General features: G+C 43.2%; 4 protein-coding genes across 10 annotated transcripts; all 4 read right to left on the bottom strand.

Moving 5' to 3' along the window:
* Positions 1-11: 11 nt before the first annotated feature.
* Positions 12-14492, bottom strand: spata13 (spermatogenesis associated 13). 4 transcript variants are annotated; one of them, XM_046370827.1, is made up of 13 exons: positions 13942-14492; positions 7349-8890; positions 5298-5744; positions 4866-5010; positions 4561-4691; positions 4099-4278; positions 3067-3246; positions 2653-2832; positions 2341-2573; positions 1627-1756; positions 1108-1483; positions 832-906; positions 12-713 (listed from the first exon to the last, which is right to left on the bottom strand). In XM_046370827.1, the coding sequence occupies exons 1-13, from the start codon at positions 13948-13950 to the stop codon at positions 538-540; spliced, it is 3804 nt and encodes a 1267-aa protein (XP_046226783.1). In that variant the 5' UTR covers positions 13951-14492; the 3' UTR covers positions 12-537. The 4 variants fall into 4 exon arrangements, with proteins under 4 accessions (XP_046226783.1, XP_046226784.1, XP_046226786.1 ...); XM_046370828.1 differs by lacking the exons at positions 7349-8890; positions 13942-14492 and adding an exon at positions 6206-6666; XM_046370830.1 differs by lacking the exons at positions 4099-4278; positions 4561-4691; positions 4866-5010; ... (1 more) ...; positions 7349-8890; positions 13942-14492 and adding an exon at positions 3570-3844.
* Positions 14493-14641: 149 nt separating this feature from the next.
* c1qtnf9 (C1q and TNF related 9) lies at positions 14642-17077 on the bottom strand. The gene is made up of 3 exons (XM_046370835.1): positions 16690-17077; positions 16507-16569; positions 14642-16332 (listed from the first exon to the last, which is right to left on the bottom strand). The coding sequence occupies exons 1-3, from the start codon at positions 16862-16864 to the stop codon at positions 15563-15565; spliced, it is 1008 nt and encodes a 335-aa protein (XP_046226791.1). The 5' UTR covers positions 16865-17077; the 3' UTR covers positions 14642-15562.
* A 1014-nt stretch (positions 17078-18091) lies between these two features.
* On the bottom strand, positions 18092-22243 carry tagln3b (transgelin 3b). Of its 3 annotated transcripts, XM_046370842.1 has the most exons (6): positions 21627-22243; positions 20704-20912; positions 19426-19600; positions 19209-19311; positions 18976-19094; positions 18092-18270 (listed from the first exon to the last, which is right to left on the bottom strand). In XM_046370842.1, the coding sequence occupies exons 2-6, from the start codon at positions 20881-20883 to the stop codon at positions 18263-18265; spliced, it is 585 nt and encodes a 194-aa protein (XP_046226798.1). In that variant the 5' UTR covers positions 20884-20912; positions 21627-22243; the 3' UTR covers positions 18092-18262. The 3 variants fall into 3 exon arrangements, with proteins under 3 accessions (XP_046226798.1, XP_046226796.1, XP_046226797.1); XM_046370840.1 differs by having other exon boundaries at positions 18092-19094; XM_046370841.1 differs by lacking the exon at positions 21627-22243 and adding an exon at positions 21003-21504 and having other exon boundaries at positions 18092-19094.
* A 928-nt stretch (positions 22244-23171) lies between these two features.
* Positions 23172-26783, bottom strand: abhd10b (abhydrolase domain containing 10, depalmitoylase b). 2 transcript variants are annotated; one of them, XM_046370837.1, is made up of 5 exons: positions 26623-26783; positions 25970-26159; positions 24734-24845; positions 24047-24184; positions 23172-23946 (listed from the first exon to the last, which is right to left on the bottom strand). In XM_046370837.1, the coding sequence occupies exons 1-5, from the start codon at positions 26777-26779 to the stop codon at positions 23605-23607; spliced, it is 939 nt and encodes a 312-aa protein (XP_046226793.1). In that variant the 5' UTR covers positions 26780-26783; the 3' UTR covers positions 23172-23604. The 2 variants fall into 2 exon arrangements, with proteins under 2 accessions (XP_046226793.1, XP_046226794.1); XM_046370838.1 differs by having other exon boundaries at positions 25970-26156.
* Positions 26784-27205: the final 422 nt, after the last annotated feature.

Here is a 27205-nt window from a genome sequence, read left to right as displayed (position 1 = left end):
TTCTCGTTGGGTATGTTTGTACAAGAGTTTTATTTACAGTGTTAACAGGGAAGATGGAGGTCTCAGTTAATTTATCCTCTGGCTCTTTTGTGCTCAGAGCTGACAGACGCACAGCAAAAAAAGGGTCCAGCCTTTGTGAAATACACTAAAACCATGTTTGTCAATGCAAAAGCAGAATACACATCGTTGTCATAATCAATACAAGAGTATCTTTCAGCTGGAATTAATAAGACAAAGGGGTGGGAGTCTCTTGAGTGAGCAGCATCTTAAACAGAGCAACAAAATGGACAGAGTCAGTATTTTAACACTTTAGTCATGCCCCTTTGCAGATCGTAGGCACTAAACTTCAACATGCGACAAAAACAAAAACAGACACGCTGAGAAAGACGTGAGGCACAAAAACAGAACTTGACATTCACAGGCATGAAAACACAGGAAAAAAATAAAGTGTTCTTTGAGTCTTCAGGACGGTTTGTGCAGGCTGTGAACATGCACACTTTAAGGAGGGGGAAAAAAAAGGACGCAGGAGCAAAATCCTCATTTCCTGAAAAAGGCGTTGCGGGTGATGCTGTACAACAGGTGGTAAGGTTTTCGTTTCGGGGGCTCGGCCAGCGAAAAGACCTGCTGCTGAGGCACGCTGGTTGGAATGGTGACGTGACGCTGGTGAAGTGGGTGAAGGTTTTGGTGGTGTGGTGGGCCAGAGTAACCAATGGCTAAACGGTGAACGGGCAAAACAACAAAATTACAAATGAAAATCAAAATTTAACTAAAAATGAGTGCAAAACTGACACAAAGAGTGGCTAAACGGCACAAAGCATAATATTTACTTACTTTTACTCTTCCCCTGTTTTGCTCGTCTGGCATTAACAATGGCCTGTTTTCTTTGCTCTTCACTGATCTCCATTCCTGCCAAACACACACACAAGAACACCTTCAGGTCAAAATACTTCCAGCCTCTACACCTTTTTTCAGCTGTCTCTTCATTCTGCTCACCTTTTATTTGACATCTTGCCACAGCAGCTGTTTTGTGGCATGAATGAAAAGAAATGGAGGATTCCCCCAACTGCGAGACTAATAAAGGACAATCATATCTTCAGCATTACTCACCCATTTCTTGGTCCTCCTTGACTCTGTATCTCTCCTTGGCAAAGGCCTGTAACCACCTCTGCTTGTCCTCGGCCTTCCTGCAGCACAGCACACACACAAACTCCAGAGTGGAGGCGTTGCGCAGACGCAGAGCATTCCTCAGGGTCAGGCCCAGGTCTGAGTCCCGTCCGTCGGGCACGTCCACCACCTCGGTCTGGTCCATATCCAGCCGTCCACGGTAGTGGAGCAAGTCTCTGCGCAGGACGTCTTTCTTACAGAAGACCAGCTGGTGGTCAAACAGAAAGAAGCTGCGCTGCTGTATTTTACCTTGTCGGACGATGCGAGTCAGTTCACCAGAGTGGATCAGCTCTGAGCTGCGCTCCAGCACGTTGGACCCCTGTGGCAACATGTTTACAAAGGAACAATCAAAAGATTTGTACAAAATAATTAACGTTCTCAGCATGAGGCTGGGAAAACGCAAAGTATACTTTTAATTAATAACCAGAGTAAGAGAGAGTAATATTGATTAGCTGTCATCACCTCCCAGTGCAGAATGGCCACCTGCCAGTGAGCGATGGTGTCAATGCTCTCCAGCCGCCTCTTCCGCTCATTTATCAGACTGGCCACATTCTTCATGGCTTCATGCGCTTTACTCACGCTGCTATAGTCACTGCAGTAAATCACCAAAGGAGCAATAAGCAAAGGGTCTACCTTTGACAGAAAATTGATGGAATGGATATTTCAATTTACAGTAAGAAATCAATCCACTGGGACCACCATGAATTCTTTATCAAAGTGAAATGTTCCTTCAACTGCAGATGAGCTAATGAATGAACGAACCATTGATGGTTATAGATTTGTTAGCGGATGCTAGGCTACATACATACAGTTAAGTATCAGTGTAGCAACTTGCCTATAGCTTTCATTGTACAACCACTGTGAAGTAATTCTATGGACACAACAGCTTTGCATGATCTTCATCCTATGATTAACTAGCATACGATGTGGTTGTAGAATTGAATGTATCCATAGCAACAAGCATCACTGGGGGCCGCACAGAGACCAACATATATCAACCCATATACTATATAGTATTTTACACATATTATATGTTAGTGCAGGGAAGCTGCAGATAATATGAGCCCAGAGAGTCTAAGCAGCAATACAAAGGTGCTCAAAAAGTACAACTGTGTAAAAGAGCAGTATAAGTTGTCCACGTAAGTTTCCAGAGTAAGTAAATTTTCAGAGGATTACCTGTGGTCTTTGGGGGTGTATTTGAGCAATTCTCCCAGCTGCAGGGGGTATTTACAGATCTTCTGGACTGGTGTGAGCAAGAAACCTGCGATGGAAATGTTGATCATCTGTTGGAGGAGCCGGCAGGCCTCGAAGAAATGCTTGTATTTGCCCAACTTCATGAGGCGCTGCAGCTCAGCACAAGCTGCTGGATGAGTGTTACAGTAATCTGAGTAGATGGAGAAGCCTTCTCCCTTAGGAAAGAAAGAGAAACATTCAGTGAAAACACAGCGATTAAATGCACTGGAGAATGGTTTTGTGTGCAGTCACTACCTGCATGAGAAAACAAGAGCCTATTTCACTGAGATGTGGTTGGTCTTTGTTGTACTTCTTCTCCAGGTCTTTGAGAAACTGCCTCTGAAACCTGTAGAGGTCCTCTATGTTGCTGAAGATGGTCTTCAACTGCTGCTCAGTGAACATGTCCGCGTGTTTACGGCACTGACGAATGTAACCCTGAAAACACAAAACCAGCATGCAGACTATACTGACAGGAAGTACGAAAACAGTGCAAATATTGACCAACAGGAGGTGCTAGACGGTCATTACTAAAATAGAAATACTGCTTATATCCAAATAATTAATTACAAAATGTTGAGACTTAGAATGTATGACTGTTTAAGAGATTATATAAAGGGACAAATACAACAGAAAAGCAGCAGCTATAGACTTAAATGTCAAAGTCCGTACATCACAGATGTCCTTTAGGTGCTTGATGTAGATGCGTTCAGTATTCATGATTTCCTGAACCACATTGGTTCTCATCTGCTCCTTGTGCTGAGTGCTGTGTGTGTCCCTGGGAGTTAGATCCTCCTGGTCTGCTACACTCTCCACGCTTTCTGCACTCGAGTCCTCCTGGTTCACTCGCACCTGAAATACATCCACAGCATCCAAACCACAAACTATTCAGGGTTTCCAAAACATATCTAGTCAAAATATTTTCTTTTTTTACTCCCGTCATCTCCTAAAACACTCCAAATTGAGCTGACCTGTGATACTACACAGGTGATTATGAGTAAATAAACAAATACATTTTCCAATTTGAGCTTATCTGAGCTTGGACACATTATCTAATCTTCCTAACCTCATCTCTTATCTGTATAAGCTGTCTTGCACTGTGTCACTCATGCATAAGCACTTTAAATGTGACTATAAGCACTTTAAAAATCTATTACGTATATGCACTTTATTACCTGACTTAACTTTACTGTTTAACTGTCTTATATGGGGTTTGTGCAACTGGTTAGATTTGTGTATTATTTGAGCTCTTGCACCCAAATTCTAATGTGCTTCCAATGTGAAACTGACTCTGGTTCAATTAAATAAAAAGTCCCGATCATAGGGAAAACAAATGTAAATGGAGAACAATAACTACTTAAGCTACTCGAAGAGTCAGATCTACTTCTCATCACTGAGGCAACAACATGTGCACGTTAACCAGCTCCTGTTTAGCAACTTTGATTCAAGCTACAAGCAATTACACAGCAGACGCCTGTCTGCCAATCAACTACCCTCGCCATGGTTACCGCAGCCTGCCTAATTAAGACTCAACTGTCAATCAGCTCAGGTCACCACAGAAACCAGTAGAACCTCTGAGGTCTGAACTCTTCCCCACACACTGTTAAGAGGAGGCTTGTTTGGAGCTAAGCCAGTTTACAAGTCTTTTCTGTGCTGCTGGAGAGCAAACATGCATCAGACACGAAGGTCAGGAAGTCCACTTACCCTCACAAAGCTGGAGGGGAACCAGGCCTCCCTGTCAGCCCCCCTGCCCCACCACCAGTCATTGTGAGAGGCATCCAGAACACGGATAACATCGCCAGCTTTGAAGGCCAGCTCCTGCTCCTCCATGGTCACATGGTCCCAGAGAGCCTCAGCATACACCGCGTGGCCAGAGCTTATCCACTGAGTAGCACACATGCAGATAAGATAAAGATGCAATTACATGCAGCCTAAGCCCATGTCTAACATGTAAGATTATATCTAGACTGCTGGAAACTGCGGTGGTTGTGCGTTCTGCTGAACTGGGGCCAAGCATCTTGAAAACACACACGGCAAAAACATTTTCACATGGCTGTTCACAAGCCATGCACATAACAAGATACACATTGCATCATAAATCCAATATGCCTTGTGGCAGATACTTGTGAGTGTTGCGACATGACAAACTTCCCTCCTCAGTCTCACCTCGTTGAGCACGGAGAGCTCCACCCCCGACTGGAGGTAGGGCGTGACATCAGTGAGCTCATCAAAGCTGCCCCCCTCCTCCTCCTCACTCACGCTGTCATCAAGTGTTGCCAAGCACTCAGACATACCATCTGCAAAATATACACAGAGCAGAAAACTTTTCTCACAAGAATTAAACAATGCAGGCAGGCACAGCCACACCTGCCTCTACACCAGCATTTTCCTCCAACACACTTATTGACATTCCCAGACTCTGCTTTCCCACAGACTTAAAATGCGAGATGATCAACAGCCCCAGTTCTCACCGCTGAGCACTCGGTGGAGCTTGCGGCGTCCAACGCGGTCCAGTCCGATGGGGGTGCTCTGGGAGAAGGTGGAGGGGCGAAACCTGGCTGACACTGCTTTGTAAGGGGGTACCTCGTGGGAGGGGATGGGCGGCCTCGACAAGGGCTGCACAGAGAGCAAGAAGGAACATCCAGGGTTTTAGGAAGAGCTCTGTCTCCCTGGATTTCAACACCTACCTGATGACCTGAATAAAGCCAGCAACTTTTTGCAAAATGACAATTATAAGGAAGGCCGTGATCATATTTTGGACATCTTTCATTACCTGGATTACTCCTTTATTAGTACCAAGACCAGACTAAATTCAATACAGTAGAAGAGAGTTCATGTCATCTTTTTTTTTTCCAAAAACTGCTTGCTTCTGGATGGTTGAAACTGTAACTGTGAATGCTTACAGAAGGAAGGCGGTCGTCTCTCTCCTCAGCATCAGGAGAGAACAGATCCACGCCTATCACTGAGACTGGCCGCTGCTGTCTGGTGCTCTGAACGTCTCCATTCACACTGCAGCTCTCAGGGCTCTCTCCATCCCCACACGTGTCGTCACCGCTGCAGTCTTTATGCAATAACGCATTTGCTATCCTTCCTTCACCACGCAGTTCTGCCACTTCCTCGGGAATGAAGTGCTTCCTAGAAATGAGCTGCCCGTAGTCGGAGATGGGCCGAGGTCTCGGGCGCCCGCTCCTTCGCCTGGGCTTGATTGGGGATATTTCTGTGGAAGGAGACGGGGCTGCATCTGTGGGCGATGTGGGTGACTCTGAAGAGATAGGAGAGATGCTGGCGGTTGTCGGAGAGACATCCTCTGTTTGGAGAAGTGCTTCTTTCCCTTGTTGGTCTGATGTCGCCTAGGGATCAGAGGAAAAAGTTCATAACAGACTTTACCCTGTTCAATGGCCTGATATGTACAGAGATGAAGAACATAATGTTTGCTGAGGAGAACATCTGTTAATCAGAAACAGAGCAAAATGGTACCACAGGTCATAAAAGCCCGACTAGAAGCAACTGTCTTAAGGCAGAACCACAAGAATCAGCACAAAACTATTTCAACGAACTTTATCAGGATTCTCGTGAGAAACTTTGTTATCACATGAAAGTATTCAAGTTCTCACAGTGATTTGCTCAATATACTGAACACAACAAAACCCTATGCTTATCAAGTTTAAACAAGACCTGCAACAGAAACTGCACAAATAAACCACAATTAAATGTTATCATACTGCACGTCATGTCAGCACGTACTGCATACTCAGTGGCCAAATATTGGCTACGCATTTAGAAACTGTTCTTCTAAGATATCAAACGTCACCTCTTGGTTTTCGCGATCTGGATCCGGGCTCCGGCATATGCACTGGAGAGGCACACAGTGGAACAGCACCATTGTAAAACACACACAAACCCAGACTGGCCTGTGTCCCCGAGGCCAATGTCCCGCAAATTCTTCAGAGGCCACTAAAAGTCACTTGATTTCTAGAGAAAATAAAACTGATTTTTCTAAGCTCATCTTCCAAAGCAAAATCCTGCTCTTTGACAAAAACACATTGCACTCAAAATCTATGTTTATGGTCCTGTCTACCTGATGGTGCTGCTAGCTGTCCCAGGCCCAGTGTCCATGGTGCTGGACTTTGATCCACTTGGCTTGGGGCTGTACTCACTCATCACTTCATACCCTCCCACAGCAACAGGACTATGGAGCCGTTTTTTGCGCAAGGACTGCTAATCATAAACAAAGCCTAATCATTAACCTGTCTGCTCCTTCGGCGTGCCTGGTAGCACAGAACAGCTGGCTTCAGCATGTGACCTTGCTACAGCAGAAGTCACTAAATCAAACACAACTGACAGGAAGAGGACAGTGAAGAACAGTAACATGTGTGTCACTATTTATTTGGCAATGAAGGGGACTTTGGACAAACAAAAACACAAGCTAGTTTTCTTTCTTTTCATATTTTTTAGCACAGAAGCTCCAGGTTAAAAGAAAAAAACTGACGCTGGAACTTATCTCAATATGCAAGAATTACGCCAGATTCAAAGATCACTTCATAAAATCACTTCTCTGAGGTGTGCCCTTGAACTGGAAGATCTGCTAGATTATTTCCTTTGTCCTTCAGTGCTTCCTTCCTTTTTGAAACTCTACAAAAAGACTGTAATCCAATGATGATTCGATCGAATGATGATTTCCAATCCGGTTTCTAAGTCAGTTCTAAGTGCTGCTCGTGCAAGACATTTTGCAGGCTTGTTGTCTTTCGGCTTCAGTATATTTTATCCATCTGTTAAGCAGTTTAAAGCTTTAAGCAAACAGACCAGTTGCATAAACACCCTAGCTTGATGATTTTTGTTTTATACACCCTCCATTGTGTCACAATATCTACATCTTCCTATGCCATGAAGAGGGAGAAATGGGTAAAGCAACAGTGATTTTCACATCTTTACAAACAAGTTTTTACTTCCTTACCTGGTTTGGCAGCACGCTGGCGTCAGTCTGTTCTTGCTGTTGTGAAGGCTCTTTTTGGCTGAGTGGAGATGAATCGCTTTCTGCTGCACTTGTTGCGGCTGAAGTCAGCGATTCATAATGAGCAGAGATACCAGGTGAAATCAGACCTGCGCTCTCTGGGGGCTCCACAGAAATTGGGTTGATGAGGACCTGGTGCTGCTGTGGGAATTCGGGCTGTGGATGAACCAGAGGGGTGTGTCCCGCAGACAGGACCCGAGCTCTAATGGGTGAGGGCCGACGCTGTCTTTCACTGGTTGTTTGGCAAGGCACACGGCGGGAGTAGTCATCATGGAGGCGGCTCAGGGGTGACATAAGAGACGGAGAGGTTGGGCTCGGGGAGGGACTCCTCCTGTGTCGGACCGTCAGGTCTGTCATGCTGCCTACTAGCTTTAGCATTGGCCCCTTGGTCTTCACAGGGCTCTTTCTGCGGCTAACAGCATGCCCCCGGAGGTCCACTGAGGAGGCACTGGCTGTCCTCTGAATGCCTGGAGTCCCATTTGATGTGCTAGTCCTCTGGGGGTCTTCCTTAGGTGAAGGAGGTCCTGGAGATGGGGCTTTGCGTCTAAAAGGTACCTTAAATATATGAAGATTTTCTGCACTTTTGCTCAGTCTGCTCAGGACCTTCACATTTGTATTCTCATTCACATTATCCGTTTGGGCATTCACCTCGAATGTCAGATCAGGTTTCTGACTGCCTTTTACTTCATTTGTGCTTGTTCCCGTTAATCTCCCATTCCCTGTGTCAAGTAAGGTGATGCGTCCAGGTCCATATGCTTTCCTGATACTCCTGGAGAATCGCGTATTGCGCGTAAGACCATCCCCTTCATCATTTTCATCGTCATAGTCATAGTCCTCAATATCTGATCCACATTGGCTCATCAAAGCCAACTTTGGGTCAGTAAAATTTCCATTAGAAACACAATGATTGGTTGCATCATTTAGACCAGGGTTCATGTTGGCCACAACGATGCCATTAGCCATTTCCTGATTCGATAAAGAGACATGCTCTCCATCGCTGGAGGAGGCCCCTCTGCTCTGTATACCCTGGAGAACAGAGGAGCGGAGTTTTTTGAAGGAGTCCACAACACCCAGTCCTGGAAGTCCTGACCAGGTCTGTGGGCCACTGTTGCTGCTGCTGCTATTGGTTGAGGAGGAACTGTCAGCAGTTGCACTATGAGCAGGTACAGGGCCCTTCTTTGAGTTAGAAAAAAGCTTCATAATTTTTGCAGAGTAAGGCTTTCCCTCAGGTTGACCTAAAACAGGGTTGGACCAGGCAGAGGAGTTGATGTCATTCAGTCTGTTTTCATCTGGACCTGCAGTCACCGGCTGTACTTGGGCACCACACTCTGACAGCAGATAAGGGAGTGCACTTTTGTCAGCATGACTGTGGAGTGGGTATATATCACTGAGGGGTCGACTTCGAATCAGCGGGTCAGCTTTAGAGCTGCGGAGGCACACGAGAGGGTCTTCACTTGTGGACAAGACCCTGTCCTTTTGCTCTGCCTGCAAAACCAAACACAGATTCATTTTAGGGCTCTCTGCATGTTGCACCATGGAGAAATGTATTGTCGGATTCAGATGTTACTATGAGGAAATTAAATTTGCACATCAGACAACTTCAGATAACCACAGAGGCACATATACATTTTTAGTAAAGTAAGTAAATCATCTTGTGCACCACATTTGTCCTTGGTGCTGTATTTCAGAGTCCAAGGAGAGCTGAGGCCCTTGTTGGGGTGGTGCTGTGCTAAGTTCAGCTTTTTGTGAATGTGTGTATGTGTGTGTGTGTGTGTGTGTGTGAGATTCAGGGCAGTGGTTAATGCAGCTCAGCCTTTGAAGTGAGGCTTTGTGAGCGTGACTAAGCAATGAAACTTGCTAATCCATTGTGATTAATGTAATAAATTGCCTGGTTTGCTCCAGTTTACGCAGATAGTGAGGTGACGGTGGGGGGAAGGATGTGTGGTCTTCAAATTAGTGACATAGTTCAAGTCTTAATCATACTACACAGGAAGTCTGCGCTATTTGTCTGTTGTCTACATAGGTCTTCTACCAAAATACCTTTGGCACATTTATCTTGTCATAGTAGATAAAGCACACGTGTTATAGCACCCCAACAATGTCTCTGATCTTTTCAAGTGTCCCAGTAAGCCATGACAGTGTGACAGTGAGCCAGCATGTACCACACCAGCATCCTGACAGTGAACAAGTCCATTATTCATTTTATTATTCACACCCATGCTTTTCTTATGGTGACAGAATATATCCTGTGAAAAAAAGGCTGATGTCTTTTGTCCCTTCTCAAAATTATCCAGTAACATTTCTCTCACCTTTCCCAGCCTACAGAAAAATCCCCCCATAACACATTTTGTGCATGTATATGCAAGTTTACGTTCACAAAGTCCCTGCACTGATTTTCTATGGTCTTTTTCCAGATTAGTTTGATAAAAACAATGACTATCACTCAATCTCTCTGTCTCTGTTGTACTTGTTGTACTGTTTCAGATTTTGGTTATATGGATAATAAAACAGAGCAAAAATCCTAATTTTTAAATAATTCTGGAAGATTTAATTGAATAGAACACATTTACATAATCATTATGTTCACCTTAACCTTAACAATTTAACAGAATATAAACATATGATGAATTCTTTACAATATCATAACGTGGTTGTGAGTAGATATAACAATATGTATTTACATGACATAACAGGAGAAGTTAAAGCTACAACCACATCATCAATAAAAGAAAGTACGACTACGAGGACACGTATCTCTTAAAAACACAAACAGTCACCTCCAACATACTTTTATTATTATAATTAGTATTCAACAAACAGTGTTGCGATTTTGTCAGCATCACTCAGTCCTAACTGAAGCCGTTTTTTTAAGCTTTGCTATGCACACATGCAGAAGTCGCAGGGATCCTGGAAGGCTCCCATAACTCCCGTCCCCACGCATGTTCGGCGGCAGATGGGCTTTCTCAGTCAAACTCTGTGGAATCTGCCGTCACTTCAACCAGCTCGCTCCATCACACCGAACACTTATGTAAACACAGAGCCACCGCTGCCAAGCACCACTGCTGACAGACAGTAAACACCCCCCCCTCCCCATGAACAATGTACTGCTTTCAAAGCTATGCTGAATTGTCTTCTTGTACTTCCTCCTCCTCAGCCACAGAAGAATCACGTTGGGTAGCAACCGGAAAAATAGACGGGATCAATTATTCCATCTATTTTCCAAGCAGAAAGTTAGGAGATAGGGAAGGAATTTCTGCAGCTGCAGTACATTGCTTTTGTTTGGGACACTCATGTCTTGCTATCAGCCATTCTACCAACCGTGCTATCTTTCAACACCTTTCTGCCTTCTCCCTAAACTTGGCGCCAACTGTCACAGGCCAGTTGGTGTACACTAATACTTGGCAGTGCTGGTAGTAAGAAACAAGCTTACACAGGTGGTGACTATGCTATGGCATTTCACAAAGAGACAACACAGACTTAGAACATAAACAATTTACATGCAATATGCTTTACAATCCAGTAACTCTACCGTTTGTTAGTTTATGTTTCCTGAATGCATCTCAGTGACAATCTTTGCCTACTTGCTCCACTGTTAAAATGGCCACTCTCCTAAGAATCAATAATTGCTAATATTACTAGACAAATTCAACACTTAATTGCGAAAAGCTACTTTTAGCATGAGAATATTTTACTTAAGGCACTGTATACTCTGAAAACATCTTTCCCCTTCTTCAATTTTCTCAAAAATAAACATCAGAGGTTTAAACGCTGAGCTCTGTGTACTGCATAATGATGCCAATAGACATCTACTACATCCACATCTACAGCCATGCATATTGCAACACTCAGACAAACATTACTTACATATATGTTATTATCACGCCCTACTGTCTCTGAATGCAGATCACTCTTCCTGTATCATCTCTGCTGTGCCTGCACCGCGATCACTGCAGGCCTTCTGCTAAACCGAGGATGGGAGCAGCACTCTGGGGCCCTGGTCCAGAGTTAATTAAGAGCTCTGGGAGGAGTTCCCCCCCACACACACACACAAACACACACACATGGCAGCCAGCTGGAGCCAGGCTGAGATTAGACTCCAGGAGACGAGGGTGAACATGCACCCAGATACATAAACATGTATACAAGGGCTTAAGGCATGCACTTTAAAAACATACGCACAATTAGTTGGAGCATCCTTTCTCCCCGTGCACACTGTGTACATAGACTCAAATGCATGCGTGCACAGAGCTGAGCAGGGAGGAAAGCATTTAAATCATTGACTCCCTTCCTGTTTGGCTAGAAAACCCAGGCGGTTATGTAAGGAGTCATAAATGCAGGGTGATAAGTGACCTACTAGCCATAGTTCACCTTTGCAAAGGTATGTCCTGCCTGAGGCTAGGATAAAACTCATTAGGCCAAAATGAACTGAGAATTAAACTGAAAGACCAGCAGACAGAGAGTATCAAGGGAAAGAAAGCTTTTCTGTCATTTTCCATTCTCTGGCTTAACTCTGAGACAGACACAACCACCCTGGAGCAACACCACCATTCCTTTGTAAGCTGTCACTTTACTGGTTGTTTATTTGAGCTGTGAGGAAGACATACTTCTAAGATGTCCTGAAAAAACACCACATAGTCTTTTAAAGAACAGATTGGCTGATTAGCTAAATCAGTGTGCGTAACTAGGGTTCTGTTAAACTTAAGCTGAACATATGTTCAGTACCAGAGAGAAAGTTCACTGTAGTTTATCTGTCATGTAAGTGTGTACACATCTGTGCAAAAAACACTTGACAATATTCAGTATTAAATCTATAATCCGTATTAAAATCTTTTAAGTCTCGATGCTTGCTAGCTGAACTTACACCCTGTTTCCAAGCATAAATGAAAAGTGTCAGCAAGAAAGGAAATCTTCTTTGTGAGGGAACAGTGTGTGGAAGTGTGTATGTATGTGTGCGTATGGCCCATTTCTCTTCCATCCTAGTAATAATCTGATTAGCGGAGCTTTACCAGTCTGTGTTTAGGACTGGTTTCACCTACACATGATAGCCTAATCAGGGAGACAACTAGGCTATTCAGCATTGCCTGAGAGTGACACCAAAAGCTTGCACACAGCCAAACAGGACTTAACATCAGAAGGAAACCGCCTGTGTGAAATTTTAGAGATAAGATAGAAATATGGCCTCTTTTGTGGTCATATGATTTTGACACAGACAACATGTTGCGTCAGGTGAACACAGATATTACTTGTTCAGTTTCCTGGTTAGAGTTTCATTCGTACCATAACCTTGTTCCTCATTTGTTCAACTGGCTGAGAGAAGGAAACTGGAAGATGCCACGCCCCTTTCTATAAAGCGTGGGAAGTACAGGTACAAGCCAAACCAGGGAGTGTCAGTCCTCTCACACAGGCAGCCACATACTCACCTGATCTGCTGTGGACTGTCATGGAGACAGACAGACAGAAATCCAACACCACACAGTGCACAAAGCTCAGAAAGTACAAAACACCACCAAGGCTCGTTGTCAACAGCCAACAGTGTAACCTGACAGAAGTGCAACAATAAGCATAAGGCTGCTCCATCAACATTCAAAAACCATGAAAACAGAAAGCTTCTTAAGAGCTCAAATCCACTAAAATCACACAGAGAGCCGAGACAATCATAAACCTTGGTTCCCATCGGTTTGTGAGCTTAGATGAAAGTAGCTGGATCTTTGGAAGTCTGGAAGACTTTTTTTTTTTTTTTTAAGGAACACAGTGTTTCCCTTTTAAATGTCCCTTCTGAGTGAGCCACAGCACTGAAGATGGCTGGTTAAAATTTCTTATTTGCTCTGCAGACTAAAGCAAGAAAAGAAGGAACCTACTGCAGAATCAGTCCATAAACCCCTAACACATGTCTCCTTGTGAGACAGACTTACAACCTGTAGCCTGGTGTAAAATTATATTGTAGTTGTTTATACTCCCCATAAAGCAGATGTGACTTGGCTGATCTTATACAAAGCGGTTTGACTCTAGCATAAAAATCTATCCAGCAGGCCAAGACAACCGGATAATTAACTGTGACTACACAGTAGTGATGACTGCATACTCCTACAGTTAAGTGTAGCTAAGTTGGTACATGCAAAGAATGAGGCAAAATCTGAAAACAAGGGGCTATGAAAGGAGATTATGCTGAGAACTTTTCTAAGCTTATAAAGAACTCGGGGCCAAAGTGCTTATTTATTTCTGCATTAATTAACTTTCTTTGGCCATAAAGCTCTTTGTAGTTGGTGGCCCCCCTACCCCCTCGTTCACCAACTCCCTGCACAGCCTGGCATCTCCCACATCACTATAACAACCACGGCTGTAATGCACTACAATAACCCCCTCTGGTCCCATTTCAACCGAGAACACAGGAGGGGAAATCAATGCAACTGCAACGTGATACAGGGATGATATTAATAATTTAAAATAGTTATTTTATCACTTATCACTTGCACTGGCTGAGAAGTAAATTAGCTATCATTGCTTAGTTGATAGAAAACACGCAAACTTTTGCTTACCCTGCTCATAGTCGGTGATGTTCTCCTCCCGACTTTTTTTCTCACATCAACAGAACAGCTGTTTTTGTTGTTTAGCCATAGTGAAATAGCCTGGGTTTCTTTGAGGTCCAACGGTTTGCTGCCTCGCACTCCTCGTCCTCTGGCAAGAACATGTCGGGTACAAAACACCACGACAAGTGCGCCTGCCCCCGCTAACTAGTTACCCCGCAACATATTGAGACAAATGGCTGGCTGACTTCTTAAACACACTGGGATAGCAGCTTGAGCTAGCTCACGAGTCCCCTGATCAACTTCTAAATTGCGCAAGCTCTGCGGTTTTTGATTTCGCTTCCACCAACCGGCAAAACCTGATTGTAGTCAAACAAGTGCACACGACGAATACTGACTCATTCGATATCTTCCGCGGTTTCTCAAGAAAAGCTCATAATTTCGCTGATGATTTCAGTAAAAGGAGGTCTTTCTTGGAGGACTGGGCTGGCGAGCATCTTGAATACACTTGTTGCAGTGTTTGCGAGGGGCGGGGCTTGGAGAGGTTAGGATCGAGGTTACTGGTTGACCGAAGCGTGACCAATCAACTGACAGCCAATCACAAGTCGATGAATGAGTCTGTGCCATCAAAGCCACGCCCACAGTGGAACGCTCTTCATTGAAGAAAGAAAAGGAAAAAAGTCAGCGCGGCTGTGCATTTTGTGCGGTTCTTTGAAGACAAAAAAAGACTGGACCTTCCAGTTGGCGTTGCACTGTCTTCTCATGTCACGTCATTGTATCACGCCAAGTCAACGTGCCGGGTATTTCTGGTGTGTATGCCCATCCCCAAATACCAGAGCAAGAATCTACTTTGTTAATGTTGCTCTTTATCCAACCACAACTAACAGAGTAGAAGAAAAACTCAAAGCTGAGCGAACTTCCTTGAGTTTTTATCAGTTTATTGATTTTTCTTATTTATTTACAGACTGGTGTTATCATTTCAGCAGAATTACAGGTTCTAGATCCCTTCGGGAAAATAGTTTAATTAATTTACCCACGTAGTGGACAATCAATGCCAGAAGCAAGAGAAGGTTCAGATTGTTTACTTCCATACGCGAATGAAAACACACGTGTAAAATACTCCGACCGGCTCACTTAAAGTATCAAAAAGACAACTGGGAAACTCATAATGCAGAAAGGGGAGTGTTGTTTATATTACTGGATATTATTTTAATGTGTGTGAGGTATTTTCCTGCTGTAGTTAGTCGAGATGCAGCAGTTTTTAACTACTTTACATTCTATGTAGTTAATGTACAGTCATCAATTGTATTTTACAGACCTGTCATACGTTTTGCACGTAAAATCTTCATAAAATAACTACAAAAGTACATGCATGACGCTTCTGTCTGAAATATGGGGAGTATTAAGTATTAAATAGCATGAAAAGGATAGACTCAGGTAAAGTAACTGAAATTTACGCAAAAATACAGCAGCTGAGCACATGTACTTAGTTACGTACCATCATGGCACAATGTATTCCAATCAATCAACTAAATTAATCAACTAAAGTTCAGATTTAGTCTGGTCTCTCTTGACTTGTTATTCTTTTAAAAACAATTTTGATACCAGCTGTTATAATGTAATCATACCTAAATTAAGCCTCAAAAATCAAGAACCCAGAGAAGGTCGTGTCATCATCTTCATCAGCAAACAGTCCGTTGAACAGCTCTCCCCCAGCCACCTGCAGCCACACCTTGTCCCCAACGTCCAGGTGCAGCACAGCGCCCCCTGCTGCCTGATCCTCGCTGCTCTGGTAGTTATCAGTGGTGTGGATGATCTTTGCGCCATTTTTCACGAGAGCCACCTTCACGTTTCTGGAGAAGACAGTGATGTGGTAGGTGAAGAAATAGGCTCCTGCTGTAGAGCATGTGAACCTTCCTGTTTGCGGATCGTAGTGATTCTGCTGATTGTAAATAATCTTGTCAAAGCGGATCGGTGCATTAGCTGCTGGGAGTTTAGATTGTGTTGTGAGTCCCACAGAGAAAGCACTTTTAGAGATTACAACCGCATCTCCCTTCTCACCCTTCTCACCCCTCTCTCCTCGAGTCCCCTTGTCCCCACGATAACCAATATTTCCTTTGTGGCCTGGAACACCAATTTCCCCCTTAGGCCCTGGCCTGCCAAGGGGTCCCAGTGGTCCCTGAATACCTCTGTCACCCCGAAGGCCAATCTCCCCTTTGGGACCCCTTTGTCCAGGGGGCCCCAAATCGCCTTTAGGTCCTTGTGGTCCAGGCAGCCCAAGTTCTCCCTTATTTCCTTTAAGGCCGACAGGTCCTTGGACTCCTTGCGGCCCCATTTTCCCTGGAGGCCCCCGTTCTCCATTATCTCCCCTTTTTCCTTTGAGCCCCACTGGGCCAACTGCACCTGTAAATGACAAGCACACAATATACTTTTATACCCAATGGTTTCCATTTCATGAATATACAGCCAAGATAGACAGAAAAAGGCAAAACAATTATATGAATAAAGTATGTGCTAATAAAGTATATATAGTATATTATATATATACTATATAAAGTATATTCTGAAGACACATACCAGCTTCCCCTTTGTCACCCCTCTGGCCATCATTGCCTGGTCTTCCAATGGGGCCAACTTCACCTTTTTATGGATGATTTATAAATTATTCTTATTATAAATAGCGAAGTTGAAGCTTAAGAGATATATGAAAATGTGCATAGAGTCAAATTCTAGAGGAGAAGTTTCCTCTTCTTAAGTTACCTTGATCTCCTTTCTCGCCTTTGAATCCATCTCGGCCATCTCTTCCTGGTGCACCATTGTGACCAGGGTCCCCTGGTATTCCGGGGTATCCACAAACGCAGCCCTTATTTGGGGTTTCTTCTTGTGCCACACACCTGACCGCCAATAGCAGGAGCAAGAGAGTGACTGTAAACATTGTACCTGATGCACCTGCCTTATAAATCGAACACCCTACTGTGCAAAAACCTTCAGACTAAAAGAAGTTCAAGCCAGTGCATAGTTCACTTCATAACCACATGCACCGTTCAAATACAAACATGCAGCAAAGAATCGTCAAATTGTCTTCAAACTGGCCAGCTCAAGAGGAGCAGAGTGGAACAAAAGACAACTGAGACTCCAACCAAAGAAAACATAAGCTTTACAAGAACTTTGGACAAGAGTGGCCTCGAAGCCGTTTCATTGGCCCAAGTGAGTTTGTGGCTTACTTATTGAGTCTGTCTGTTACACTTCACCTGCGCTCCCTGAGAATCTTCTCCAGTCTAGTTGAGACTAATACTATGCACAGACTCAAAGCGTATGTGAGTGTCAGTCATGCAAAAGGTGACATAGCTTCACATGTGCTGCTTTCCTACGTATACAGCAAGGCAAATAGGATGTTAAACTTATGTAAATGATTACATGCTGTCCTCACTCATCTCTGCACAGCAGATTATTTTCTTTTTAATGTACCACTAAAAAGACTTTAATGGGCTCTGTTTAGTCACCGGATTCTAATAGCAAGCTAAAATGTTAACTCATGCATGCTTTTCTCATATGTGCTCCTTAAAATGCCAACAGTCAGGAGCAATTGACCCCATAAACTGGATCACTGACATAAAATCTGACCTTTTGTGGCCTAAAGCCCAACCCCACCTCAGTAAAATGCCTTAGATAAAGATCACTGTTTACCTTAATGATACTGCCCCTCAGATGTAATCTCGATGCTTGACTGATTTTAGTGTTAACCACATTTAGAGTGAACATTAGGTCACTGAATTTCCCTTGGCTGGTAAGCGGTACACAAAATCACTGGAGACACACAACTTTTTTTGCAAATACATTAAATGTTGACTCTTCTATCAGCTATTAAACAGCATCACTGGACCAGCTAGGGATTTAATACTCAAGGTCACTCAGCAAGGCAAAGGTTTCCCAGCACACAGGCTTGAATCAAGACTATCTGGTAAAGGATTCATCATCCTGATTATGCCGGACTGCTGCCCCTTTATTAGATTGTGTACAGTGAGGAGAGACAGCAGGGATGGGCACAAGGGAGGAGCTGGTGCATCAAACTGAGATAAGAAAGAAAGCAACCCTCTGAGCACACAGCATACACCCTCGACTTCCCCGCTATCAAGAAACCCAGCTTGTGTTACACAGACACATGTTCACATACTTTATTTCTTCAACAATTCTTTTCACAAGCCTCCAGATATAAATATTTTAAAAAATAGAAACATGACAATACATAAAAGTGCACATTCAAGCAATGTCTTTACCTGTCATACATGTTGGCTACTGCACATTTACTTGCTTGGAACACAAAGTGGACACATCATAGATCTAACAAACAAATAACAAGGGCATGGCTCAGAATGAGAGAAACTCATTTAGAATTTGAGGCCAATATAGCAGGACCCAGTCTCTGTAGTCCCATAACCAGGCACAACGTGAGGTTGATTCGGTTACAGAGGATACTGCAACAAGTCTTCAGACAAGATAGCAGAGACATTGACGGTCATTGAGTTCCATTAGGTCTAAGGCTAAATAATTTTACACTTACAGACTCTTCTAAAACAGCAACCAAAGATAAGTGTAAATAAATGCATGCATACATACAAATAACTAGTATAGAACATGCTGTAATGGTATTTCAGATTTGAAATGTATAACACTGATGGCTTGTTTTGTATACAGATTTTAATCTTAAATTCTCCATAAGACTACGACATAAGATACTGAATGACTTTGAGTTCCACATTGCTCAGGTGGATGTGGAAAGTAAGGAAACAGAGTTAACAAAGCTAACTTGTTAAAAGACAGCACTTGACAAGAAGAGAGCTCGAAGAAGGAGGACATCTGACATCAGTTTATAAGACAGAACACTGTTTGGCAAAGCAGCAGATCCAGGGAAAGTGAGGTTAACACTGCAGGTGCTACAAAGGATATGAACACTATAGTTTCGTGGTATCAGTATAAAATAAGGTCTGAGCAGGGGTTAGGTGCAGATTAGCTAGTAAGTGTTCTACATGATTTGACGGTGCATACCGTAGCCCGTCATACCAGCTTGGGAAGCCCCGCGGTTGCTGCCCATCTGCAGGCTGATCAAACACTGGCCTTGGCGAAGCTGCTCTTGACTGAACTCTCGCCGATATCCCTGGGCTTTCCTATGCATATACAACAGTTACAAGGTGAGGTAGAAGGAAGAACATCATAGCATCATATGGCCATACAGCAGTGAAAATGTGAAGCTCCTATGTCACAGCGAGGTTTCTCCTTACTTGTGAAACCAGTCTCGGTCACCTCTGTAATGACCATCATCCTTAGTGACAGCCAGACTCCCCAGAGCCATAAGAGTTCTTTGCACTGCTGCCATGTCCTTTCCTATAGCCAAAGCAAAAGAATGAAGCTGTTATGACATGTAGTGAAAACTTCCATGTGAATGGATATATATACCGCTCCAGCAGTAGTTAAGTAAGAAATCAGAGGTGCAGTCACCTTCCCAGAGGTCCACAGTTTGAAATATGTCAGTGGTTGTGACTCCATAAGCCTCAGCTGCTTGCAGGAACTGAGAGATCTTCTCCATCTGTTTGAAGGCCATCTGTGTCTCTGGAATCTTCTTTATAGGCTCCTTCCCTCTCGGGTAAAGGCTGTTGATAAGCCTACAGAGGATCTGGGACAAAGGAGTTAAAAACACATCTTGCCTGATCACACCAAACTGACACACTGACCACATCAAAAGGACAGCAGAGGGTCTACTTTGTCACACTCCTATTTGTCATGCATAAATTGGGATGCACTGGCTTGACCTTTTCAGTTCTGATATCAACACTGATACCTGGGTTTTAGGTATCGGCCCACGTCGAGCATCTGTCCAATACCAGTGTTTAATTAAGAAGCTGCATACCTCACTGTATGGAGGAGACTGTAATCATTATCTTATGTGTAAGGCAACATCAAGTTTGATTTAAACATTGTTTTCCTAACTTTGTAAAAGAGGAATGTAACAAATAATAATAAAAAATCAATACATATAAACATACTAAGTTATAGATTATTAAAATTAAGTTATCCAACACCAGATCTGCCTATTGTCACTGATATCCAATCCAGCTATCTGAGTCAGTATCAGACCGATAACCAGTATTAGTATCGGTGCATCTCTAGTTTAAATTCCATAACTAAAAGGTTCCATTTCGCAACTTTCCCTCATCTTCCCTTGTCAATCTCTTCTGTGAGTGATTAGAAGCATTTCCGTGAACAACTGCTGTCATGCCCTAAGAGAACATGTTGCGGCATGTTTTGTGGCTGCGCTGAATTATTGTCTGTTGAGTTACTTGCCTGTGCAGCAATCAATATCTCTGCCTGGTCTATGAGGGATGTTTTGTTGTTGCTGTTTGTTTGTTTACTTTAACTTTAGCCAGTCAGCTGGAGAGTCATGCAAGGATACATTGCAGCACCATGCAGGGTGTATTTCATAATTGGCTGTTAATGGCTTATAGTGCTACTCATGAAGACAGAGGGGGGTTTCATCAGTGCCTCCTAGAATGACTCAGTTCAACGGCTGTCAATTTAAATTTCACTTTTTGTTTCCCTGCACTGTCAGCAGGACTCCTCCCTTCAACCAGGAGTAATGAAAATGATTCCAACAATTGAGCAGGATTATTTATTATTTCTTTTACTTCAATGGCTCTTTAAACCTGACAGAGCTAGTGTATCTGCTTTAATAATTCAATAGTAACTTCTATTTTGAGTACAGGCACAGCAGCCACTCACTGTCCCGTCCATGAGCCATTTCTGGAAGTTCTCTCTGCCTGGCTGCGGCCTCTCCAGGTTCCCCCCACACTGTGCAAATATCCAGTCCACCAATCGCTGCTCCAGGTCTGGGTCGTACTTCTGCTCGATCTTCTCCTGCACCTCTCGGCTCAGTCCATAGCTGGGCCCTCTGTTCGCCATGGCAGCACTTTATACAGTGTACAGTAGCCCTGAGGAGAACAAATGGCACACATGAGGCTGAGACAGCAACGCTCTGTAACTACTGACAGAAAAACCATCATAACATTCATATAATGTACCTGCTGTAGTACAGTAGTGATTATTTTGTATCTTGATTAAATGACAATAGATACATTTTTTTTGGTACAAGGAAAAGCTGCAGCATTAAATCAGTGTTAAAAGCCATGCCTGGCACTCCACCCAGGCGGATCTCTGGAAGCTGAAGCAAGGAAGGGTGTGGTCCCTGGCTGCTGTCCCAAACAGTGACGAGCCCTCTTTGCTATGGTAACAATCAAGCCCGTTTCCGGAGAGTGCGTGCAGTGATGGCACGAGATAATAGTTCAAGTATGACCGCCAATCATCAACAATCAAACGTGTTTTCAAAAAGTTTAATCTCCCTACAAAACATGCATTCAATGTACAACAGTTAGTGTCTGTTAAGTTTAAATAAATTACGCCAGCAATCCCCTGTGCTGCATATAAAACAAATAAAAATGCAATTCTATTCAGTTTCACGCACATCACGCTGCTACGCATTCTGCAGCTTTTTAAAGCATGAACATTTTGCAAACCCAAAGGCAACTGCGCAAAGCACACGCAGCAGCAGCGGCAGCAGCGACGCTGCGTCGGTTGCATAAACATTGTACACAATGTCACGCGCTCCACGCAGTTTGATTCAATGCAGACGGAATAAGTGCACTTACTAAAGAGGAGGTAGCGGTCAGCTGTGCCCCTGTCACCGTTGTTTCAGTTCCGCTGAGCTGAGCAGGGCTGAGGATGCTGAACTGCTGAAGCATCCATGAAGCGCAGCACAGGCGCGTCGGGCCAGGCTGGATTTAGTTAGTCCGGGAGGGGCGAGCCACTCGTTTTATATGCTAGCTCCTCCAGGAGGGGTCCCCAGAGACTGTCCACACAGAATGCGACGTGACACTGCTTCCGGACAGTGGTCACTGGAGTGCGTGGTCAGCTTTGATCAGCGTGAGGCGATAATCAGAAAACCACTAAACATTCTGCTGCCAAATGGACTTAATTTTTTAATCTCTCGTCTGAGATTTAAAGTCAGTGCTGAACATGAACCCACTGTATACAATATAACCCCTCTTACCTCTTCACAACAGAGATGCTCAGTTGAGGTTTGCTTCTGTTGTCTTGTTGGAATAGTCGCTTTAACTACTTGGTTTCCCTCCTGACTGATTATTCTGTTGGGCTTCTACGCTAAAGCTTATTGTTTGTCAGGGTCTGTGTTTGATGGGAGCTGTTTCTCTTCGCATCCTGAATTGAGAGGCTTTGTGTGGTCGATAAATGTTCAAGGGAAATGTTTGCAGAGCCACAATATGGAAAGCATGCCACCTTATCTTCAAAAAGAAAAAAAAAAACCAAAACACTAAAATGTGGGACTACTTAAAAAACACTTCTTTGAAAACAAAGATCTATTTACCATGGGGGAAAAAATCTTGTGCAAAAATATAAACTTTATGTAAAAAACATTATCATCATCATATGCAGTGCCTTTTTGCAACATCTCCTCCGCCTGCTGTACAACTGGGATGCTGTGTTCTCCCATGAATTGATGTTTGGGTTTAGTTTTGACACTAAAAAATGACTGACCACATAGCTCAACACTGAGTTAAAGGTCACTGCTGCAGTAAAGCGGACCTGAGAGAGTTCAGTGGTCCGTTCCACCCCATTGAGCACAGTGCAGCTAGCGGCCAATTACATGTTAATAATCAACAATCCAGTGGCTCCATTCAGCAGGCCTCTCTGTGGCGAAAGGCCAACAGGTATGGGGAGTCATGTAACGGAACGTTCTACTTACTAAAAACAAGTCTCACACAGCAGTAGTCTACAGTACCTTTTAACTCATGAGACAGAACTGTGGTCGACTGTGTTGAAATGCTAGTGTGCCTGCGACTTGCATTTCATTTCATTGTTTTGTGCTTTACTCTGTCTGGTTTTGCATAAAAGAACTGCCCTGATTATTGTATTCCACCTTTTTGCTGGTTTTAGTTGTTATTTTTGCTGGGTCACATTTTAACACTTTTAAAATGTGCAGCTAAACACAAAAGAGTGTTTAACTCATAACTTAAAGTCAAACTTCTTCAATCCAGCTTTCAATTTCCTACAGTTGTAAATGTAAATTTATGTATGCATTTTTCAATATCAACCGCACGCTATCCTAATTCATAGAAAGTTGTTGCTCTTCAGCTCATAATGTTGTGGCAGTTGTGGTAACAGACTGAGGCCTGCACTCTGTTGTGCAGAGGTTTTATTGGCCAAAATGGGTGAAAAGTGAATAAAAAAAGGCACAGGAAAGCTACGTATCTACGTAAAGAGAGGGGGGGGGGGGCAGTGAAACAATAAGAACAGCAGCAAAGATAACAGCAACAGCAGACCTAACAAAGGCCAATGTAATAATCCATATAACAACCTGGAAAACATACAAATGCAACCTGAAGATATATGGGAACAGCTAGCAGGAGAGCTCCCTCTTAATATAGTCTGCACTGTAACGGCATATTGAAATGGCAGAAGAAGTATGGGGAGAATAACAGATGGGTAAAAGGTCATATTTGGCAGGAAACATGCCATTGTTTGGTAGATTTCTTGAGGGTTGACTTCCCAGTAAACAGTCGTTCTCTCCTCATCTTAGTAACCTTTCAAGCTCACTCTCCCATCCCTTATTCAGACCAAAGTGGTCAACTTGTCTATGAGATCGTCAATAGTGTAGACCATGAGCTTGATGTCGTCCTTCTCGGACATGCGGTGCTGGCCGTGTCGCCGAAGGATGACATCCACGTCAGGGCTGAGGACGCGTTCTGCAACCTGCATGGAGATGTGCCATGGAACGTCCTCATCTTTGAGTCCATGAATGAGCCGCACCGGGCAGGTGATGGGGATGGGACTATGGAGCACACAGTGATTTTCTGCCTCCCGCAGAAAGTCCATGCTGAACTTGTAATGACCCTCCTCTGAGTGTTTGGTGGGCACCGTCCATTCCCCCTTCTCCTCAAACTCTTTACGTGTCTGCACAATCAAACATGGACCAAATCCAAATCAGGACAATATGTTTGAATGAAAATGCAAAAAAAATCTAAAAAAGTATTATGATATTGTAAGCTTCTACCTCCAAAGGAAGGGAGTTGAATGATGTGACAATGTGATCAGCGGCAGTGGAAATGCCCACAAGTGCTGCAGTCTTCTCTGGTCTTGCAATGGCTGCCAGCAGCATGAGCCAACCCCCTATACTGGAACCCACCAGTATCTACAAGCAAACAAGACATCATACTGAATCTGTGAATCAACTGATTAATACAAATTAAAACTCATGAAGAACACCCCATAAAAACTCATGCAGAGCGATGATAGCACAAATGCGATAACACAGCGCCATCTTCTGGAGAAATGGTGGAACATACAACGAAGAATAGAAATGGAAATAGAAGAATTTTATTAATTCCGGTTCCATGACTGATCATGTTGTTTCAGCCGGTTCTTTTAGTGGCTCTCTAAAAAAATCTCTTTTTGGTTATTTGTTGAGTGAAAAATTAGGTTTTAAGTACAGGTTTTATTGTGTTAATCATTTTTGCTTGATCTGTGTAATATTCAGTATCATACAAAACACATTAAAAAGTCCTCCCTTCTCTGAAAAACAGGTTTTGTTTATTCTTACTTCACCGCACAGAATGATGAATGTGATATGAGACTGACATCAGAAGGTCGTTTTCAAATTCATTTGCTGAGGAGGGAAGAGTTTCTCTGTGTTCATCTTAAATCTGAGTTGAACACACTGGAATAATATAAAAATATTTACCTGTGGGCCCTCTGCTAACTCATCCAACACAAAAAGAACATCTTTTTTCCAGGTACCAATAGTTCCTTCTGCTAGCACCCCCTCCGAAGCCCCATGTCCCGTGTAGTCAAACCTGGATAAACATAAATAGAATAGCTCATGGCCACAGCCATGAGAGATCAGAGACAAAGTTAATTTTGTTTTTCAGACTTTATGAATACAGTAAATCAGTGACATACAACGCTGAACATGAGATTAGGCCTTTGAGCATTTAGTATGCAGGCATGTGATCAACAAAGGACAAAAGAAGCAGAGAAATATATATACTTTTGGCTTTACTGCAATGGGGCTAATCCACACAGTGCAGGGGGGCTCAAATCAATGTCAGTATTTAAATATGAATAATAGCACCCCCTGCCAATAGCTAAAAATATCACACATTAATGTACTATGGATTAACATTAGATGATTGTACTAACCCATGTTTTTCACATGCAAAATTCAAAGGGATACAGCACAGGACATTTTGTGCACATAAAATTATTTTGTATGTATTCCAATAATGCAAAATCAACCAAATCAGACTGCACAATTTAAAACAAACACAATTTCATATATTACTTATGGACTACTATTGAGTCCTTATTTGACAGAACATAGACATACAGATCTCTTTCTCTCATTACATATGACCCACTAGAAGTGTGTGGCAGTGTCTGCTCACTGGCGGTGTTTCCTTAGTGTTTTGCTGTGTTCAGGACATTTCCACCTCCCAGCCAACAATACTGTACAGGGCGTGAGGTCGGGAAGCTGTAATAAAAGCAGCGACCAAGTTACAGCACTGCCTCCATTTCTCTGCTCTGCTCTTGGGCGGTCATACTTCAGCTGTGTTCACATACAAATCCAAAGGCTTTCGCGAGGTTTGGATGTGTTTTTATAGCTTTTGATTTCTCTTATTTACTGCTTTGTTTTCACCAATGTTCCTCCCCCTCTTCAGGTCTTGCCCATTGAGCCACGCAGGGCAGGCCAACCGGATGGTGTGTTTACAAACAAACAAGCAATCTTGCATAGTATGCTTTGAATCATATGGTGACCACTTTTTTAAAGCAGCAGTCCCACAGAAAAAATACTCACTCCTATTATCTCATCTAATGAGTGATCTCAAAAAACAAAGTAGAAGTGTGGATGTGTGATGGATACGTGGATTATCCATGTTGGTGTTAGCATGCATCTACTTTAAGATCTTGGATGACTTACCTAAGATATGAATGCCCTAGTGACCTACAGAATTCCTCCAGTGCTTCAGCTTTCTGCCCGTTCATGTTGGAGCCATATCCTGGGAGGAAGACCACACCTGGGCTCTTTCCCTTCACTCTTCTGTAGGCCAGCTTTGGAAGATCTGGTCGTGAAGCATACTGAACTGTAGACTTGTGTCTCCTGTCTCCTGCTTCACATAGTACAAACATACGACATTTAAGTATAAAATACATAGAAATTATATGCATGATTCCATGTAGCGCGTAGCAGCTGAATTATATTAGCAGCATGGCTGAACATAATGTCACATCACATTTAATGAGACAAGCTTTCTTTTGGCGCAAATCAGAATACCGCACATGGGTGAGTTACTGGGGCAAGAGCGTGGGTACTTTTTCACATAGATCACATATGCAAGAATGTGGGCACAGTAACACGGATAATTCAGGCGATTTAATGTGTTTTAAAATACTACGAGAATCAACCTTGACGGTGAAAAAACAGTGTCAAGCGCAAACACCGTTTACGAGGCTTACATTTTTAAGACGACGCAGTCTGTGTGCGCCACACCCCCTTCTCTGCCCTTAAATACCTTTGTGTGAAACCCAAACGTTGTGAAATTAACTGAGCCTTAACCGCAGGCTTAAACGAACCTTCCAGACGCTTTGAAGACAAAGCTGCGAGCCCTCCATTACTTAATATCTGTGAAAGTCCTCTGCGACAGGACCTCAGCGCGACGGCTGCCATACTGATCCTGACCCCACTGAGGAAATATCGCGAGAGTAGCGCCAGAGACTCTCGTCCACTCATAGAGCAGTAGTGGAAGAAGGTGTTCAGATCCTTCAAATAGAAGTAGACGTGCTACAGTGAAAAAATGTTCCATTACAAGCAAAAGTCGTGCATTCAAACTTAGATTAACTTAAGAAAAAGTGCATGAATATTATCAAAAGATTAACTCAAAGAATCCAATTAAAAAGTAGCCTAATTACGTGTCACAGTGGCCCTTATCATTTTCAGTCAATCCATCAAAGACATTGATGGATTGGGTTAAACTATTTCTATACCTTACATCTATAGTGGCAGGAAAAAGCCAGCTGGATTTCTTTGTTAGTCAATATAAGTAAGCAACCTAGATGTATTTGTCAAAAGAAGGTAAAATCCCTTTATTTACTCTTGAATTTAGTCTAGGTGAGGGTTTATAGATAGAGAAGCTAATCTAAGGTACTTTTTTATCCG

The sequence above is a fragment of the Scatophagus argus genome, chromosome 18 (genome assembly GCF_020382885.2).
Source record: "Scatophagus argus isolate fScaArg1 chromosome 18, fScaArg1.pri, whole genome shotgun sequence".
Classification (NCBI taxonomy): Eukaryota; Metazoa; Chordata; class Actinopteri; family Scatophagidae; genus Scatophagus; species Scatophagus argus.
This window is presented reverse-complemented; position numbering and strand designations above follow the sequence as displayed.

Bases quoted from the DNA above. Each gene is read 5' to 3' on its own strand.
- c1qtnf9 (XM_046370835.1), bottom strand. From the start codon at position 16,864: ATGTTTACAGTCACTCTCTTGCTCCTGCTATTGGCGGTCAGGTGTGTG. The intron at 16,570-16,689 runs GTAACTTAAGAA...ATCCATAAAAAG, and splicing joins AGGCGAGAAAGGAGATCAAG to GTGAAGTTGGCCCCATTGGA. The intron at 16,333-16,506 runs GTATGTGTCTTC...TGTCATTTACAG, and splicing joins GGGTGACAAAGGGGAAGCTG to GTGCAGTTGGCCCAGTGGGG.
- tagln3b (XM_046370840.1), bottom strand. From the start codon at position 20,883: ATGGCGAACAGAGGGCCCAGCTATGGACTGAGCCGAGAGGTGCAGGAG. The intron at 19,312-19,425 runs GTGACTGCACCT...CTTTGGCTATAG, and splicing joins AACTGTGGACCTCTGGGAAG to GAAAGGACATGGCAGCAGTG. The intron at 19,095-19,208 runs GTAAGGAGAAAC...GTATATGCATAG, and splicing joins GACCGAGACTGGTTTCACAA to GAAAGCCCAGGGATATCGGC.
- spata13 (XM_046370827.1), bottom strand. The intron at 4,692-4,865 runs GTGAGAACTGGG...TATATTTTGCAG, and splicing joins GCTCCACCGAGTGCTCAGCG to ATGGTATGTCTGAGTGCTTG. The intron at 1,484-1,626 runs GTGATGACAGCT...ATGTTGCCACAG, and splicing joins TGGCCATTCTGCACTGGGAG to GGGTCCAACGTGCTGGAGCG.
- abhd10b (XM_046370837.1), bottom strand. From the start codon at position 26,779: ATGAGTGGACGAGAGTCTCTGGCGCTACTCTCGCGATATTTCCTCAGT. The intron at 26,160-26,622 runs GTTCGTTTAAGC...TACTATGTGAAG, and splicing joins GTCTTCAAAGCGTCTGGAAG to CAGGAGACAGGAGACACAAG. The intron at 24,846-25,969 runs GTAAGTCATCCA...ATGTTTATCCAG, and splicing joins CTAGGGCATTCATATCTTAG to GTTTGACTACACGGGACATG.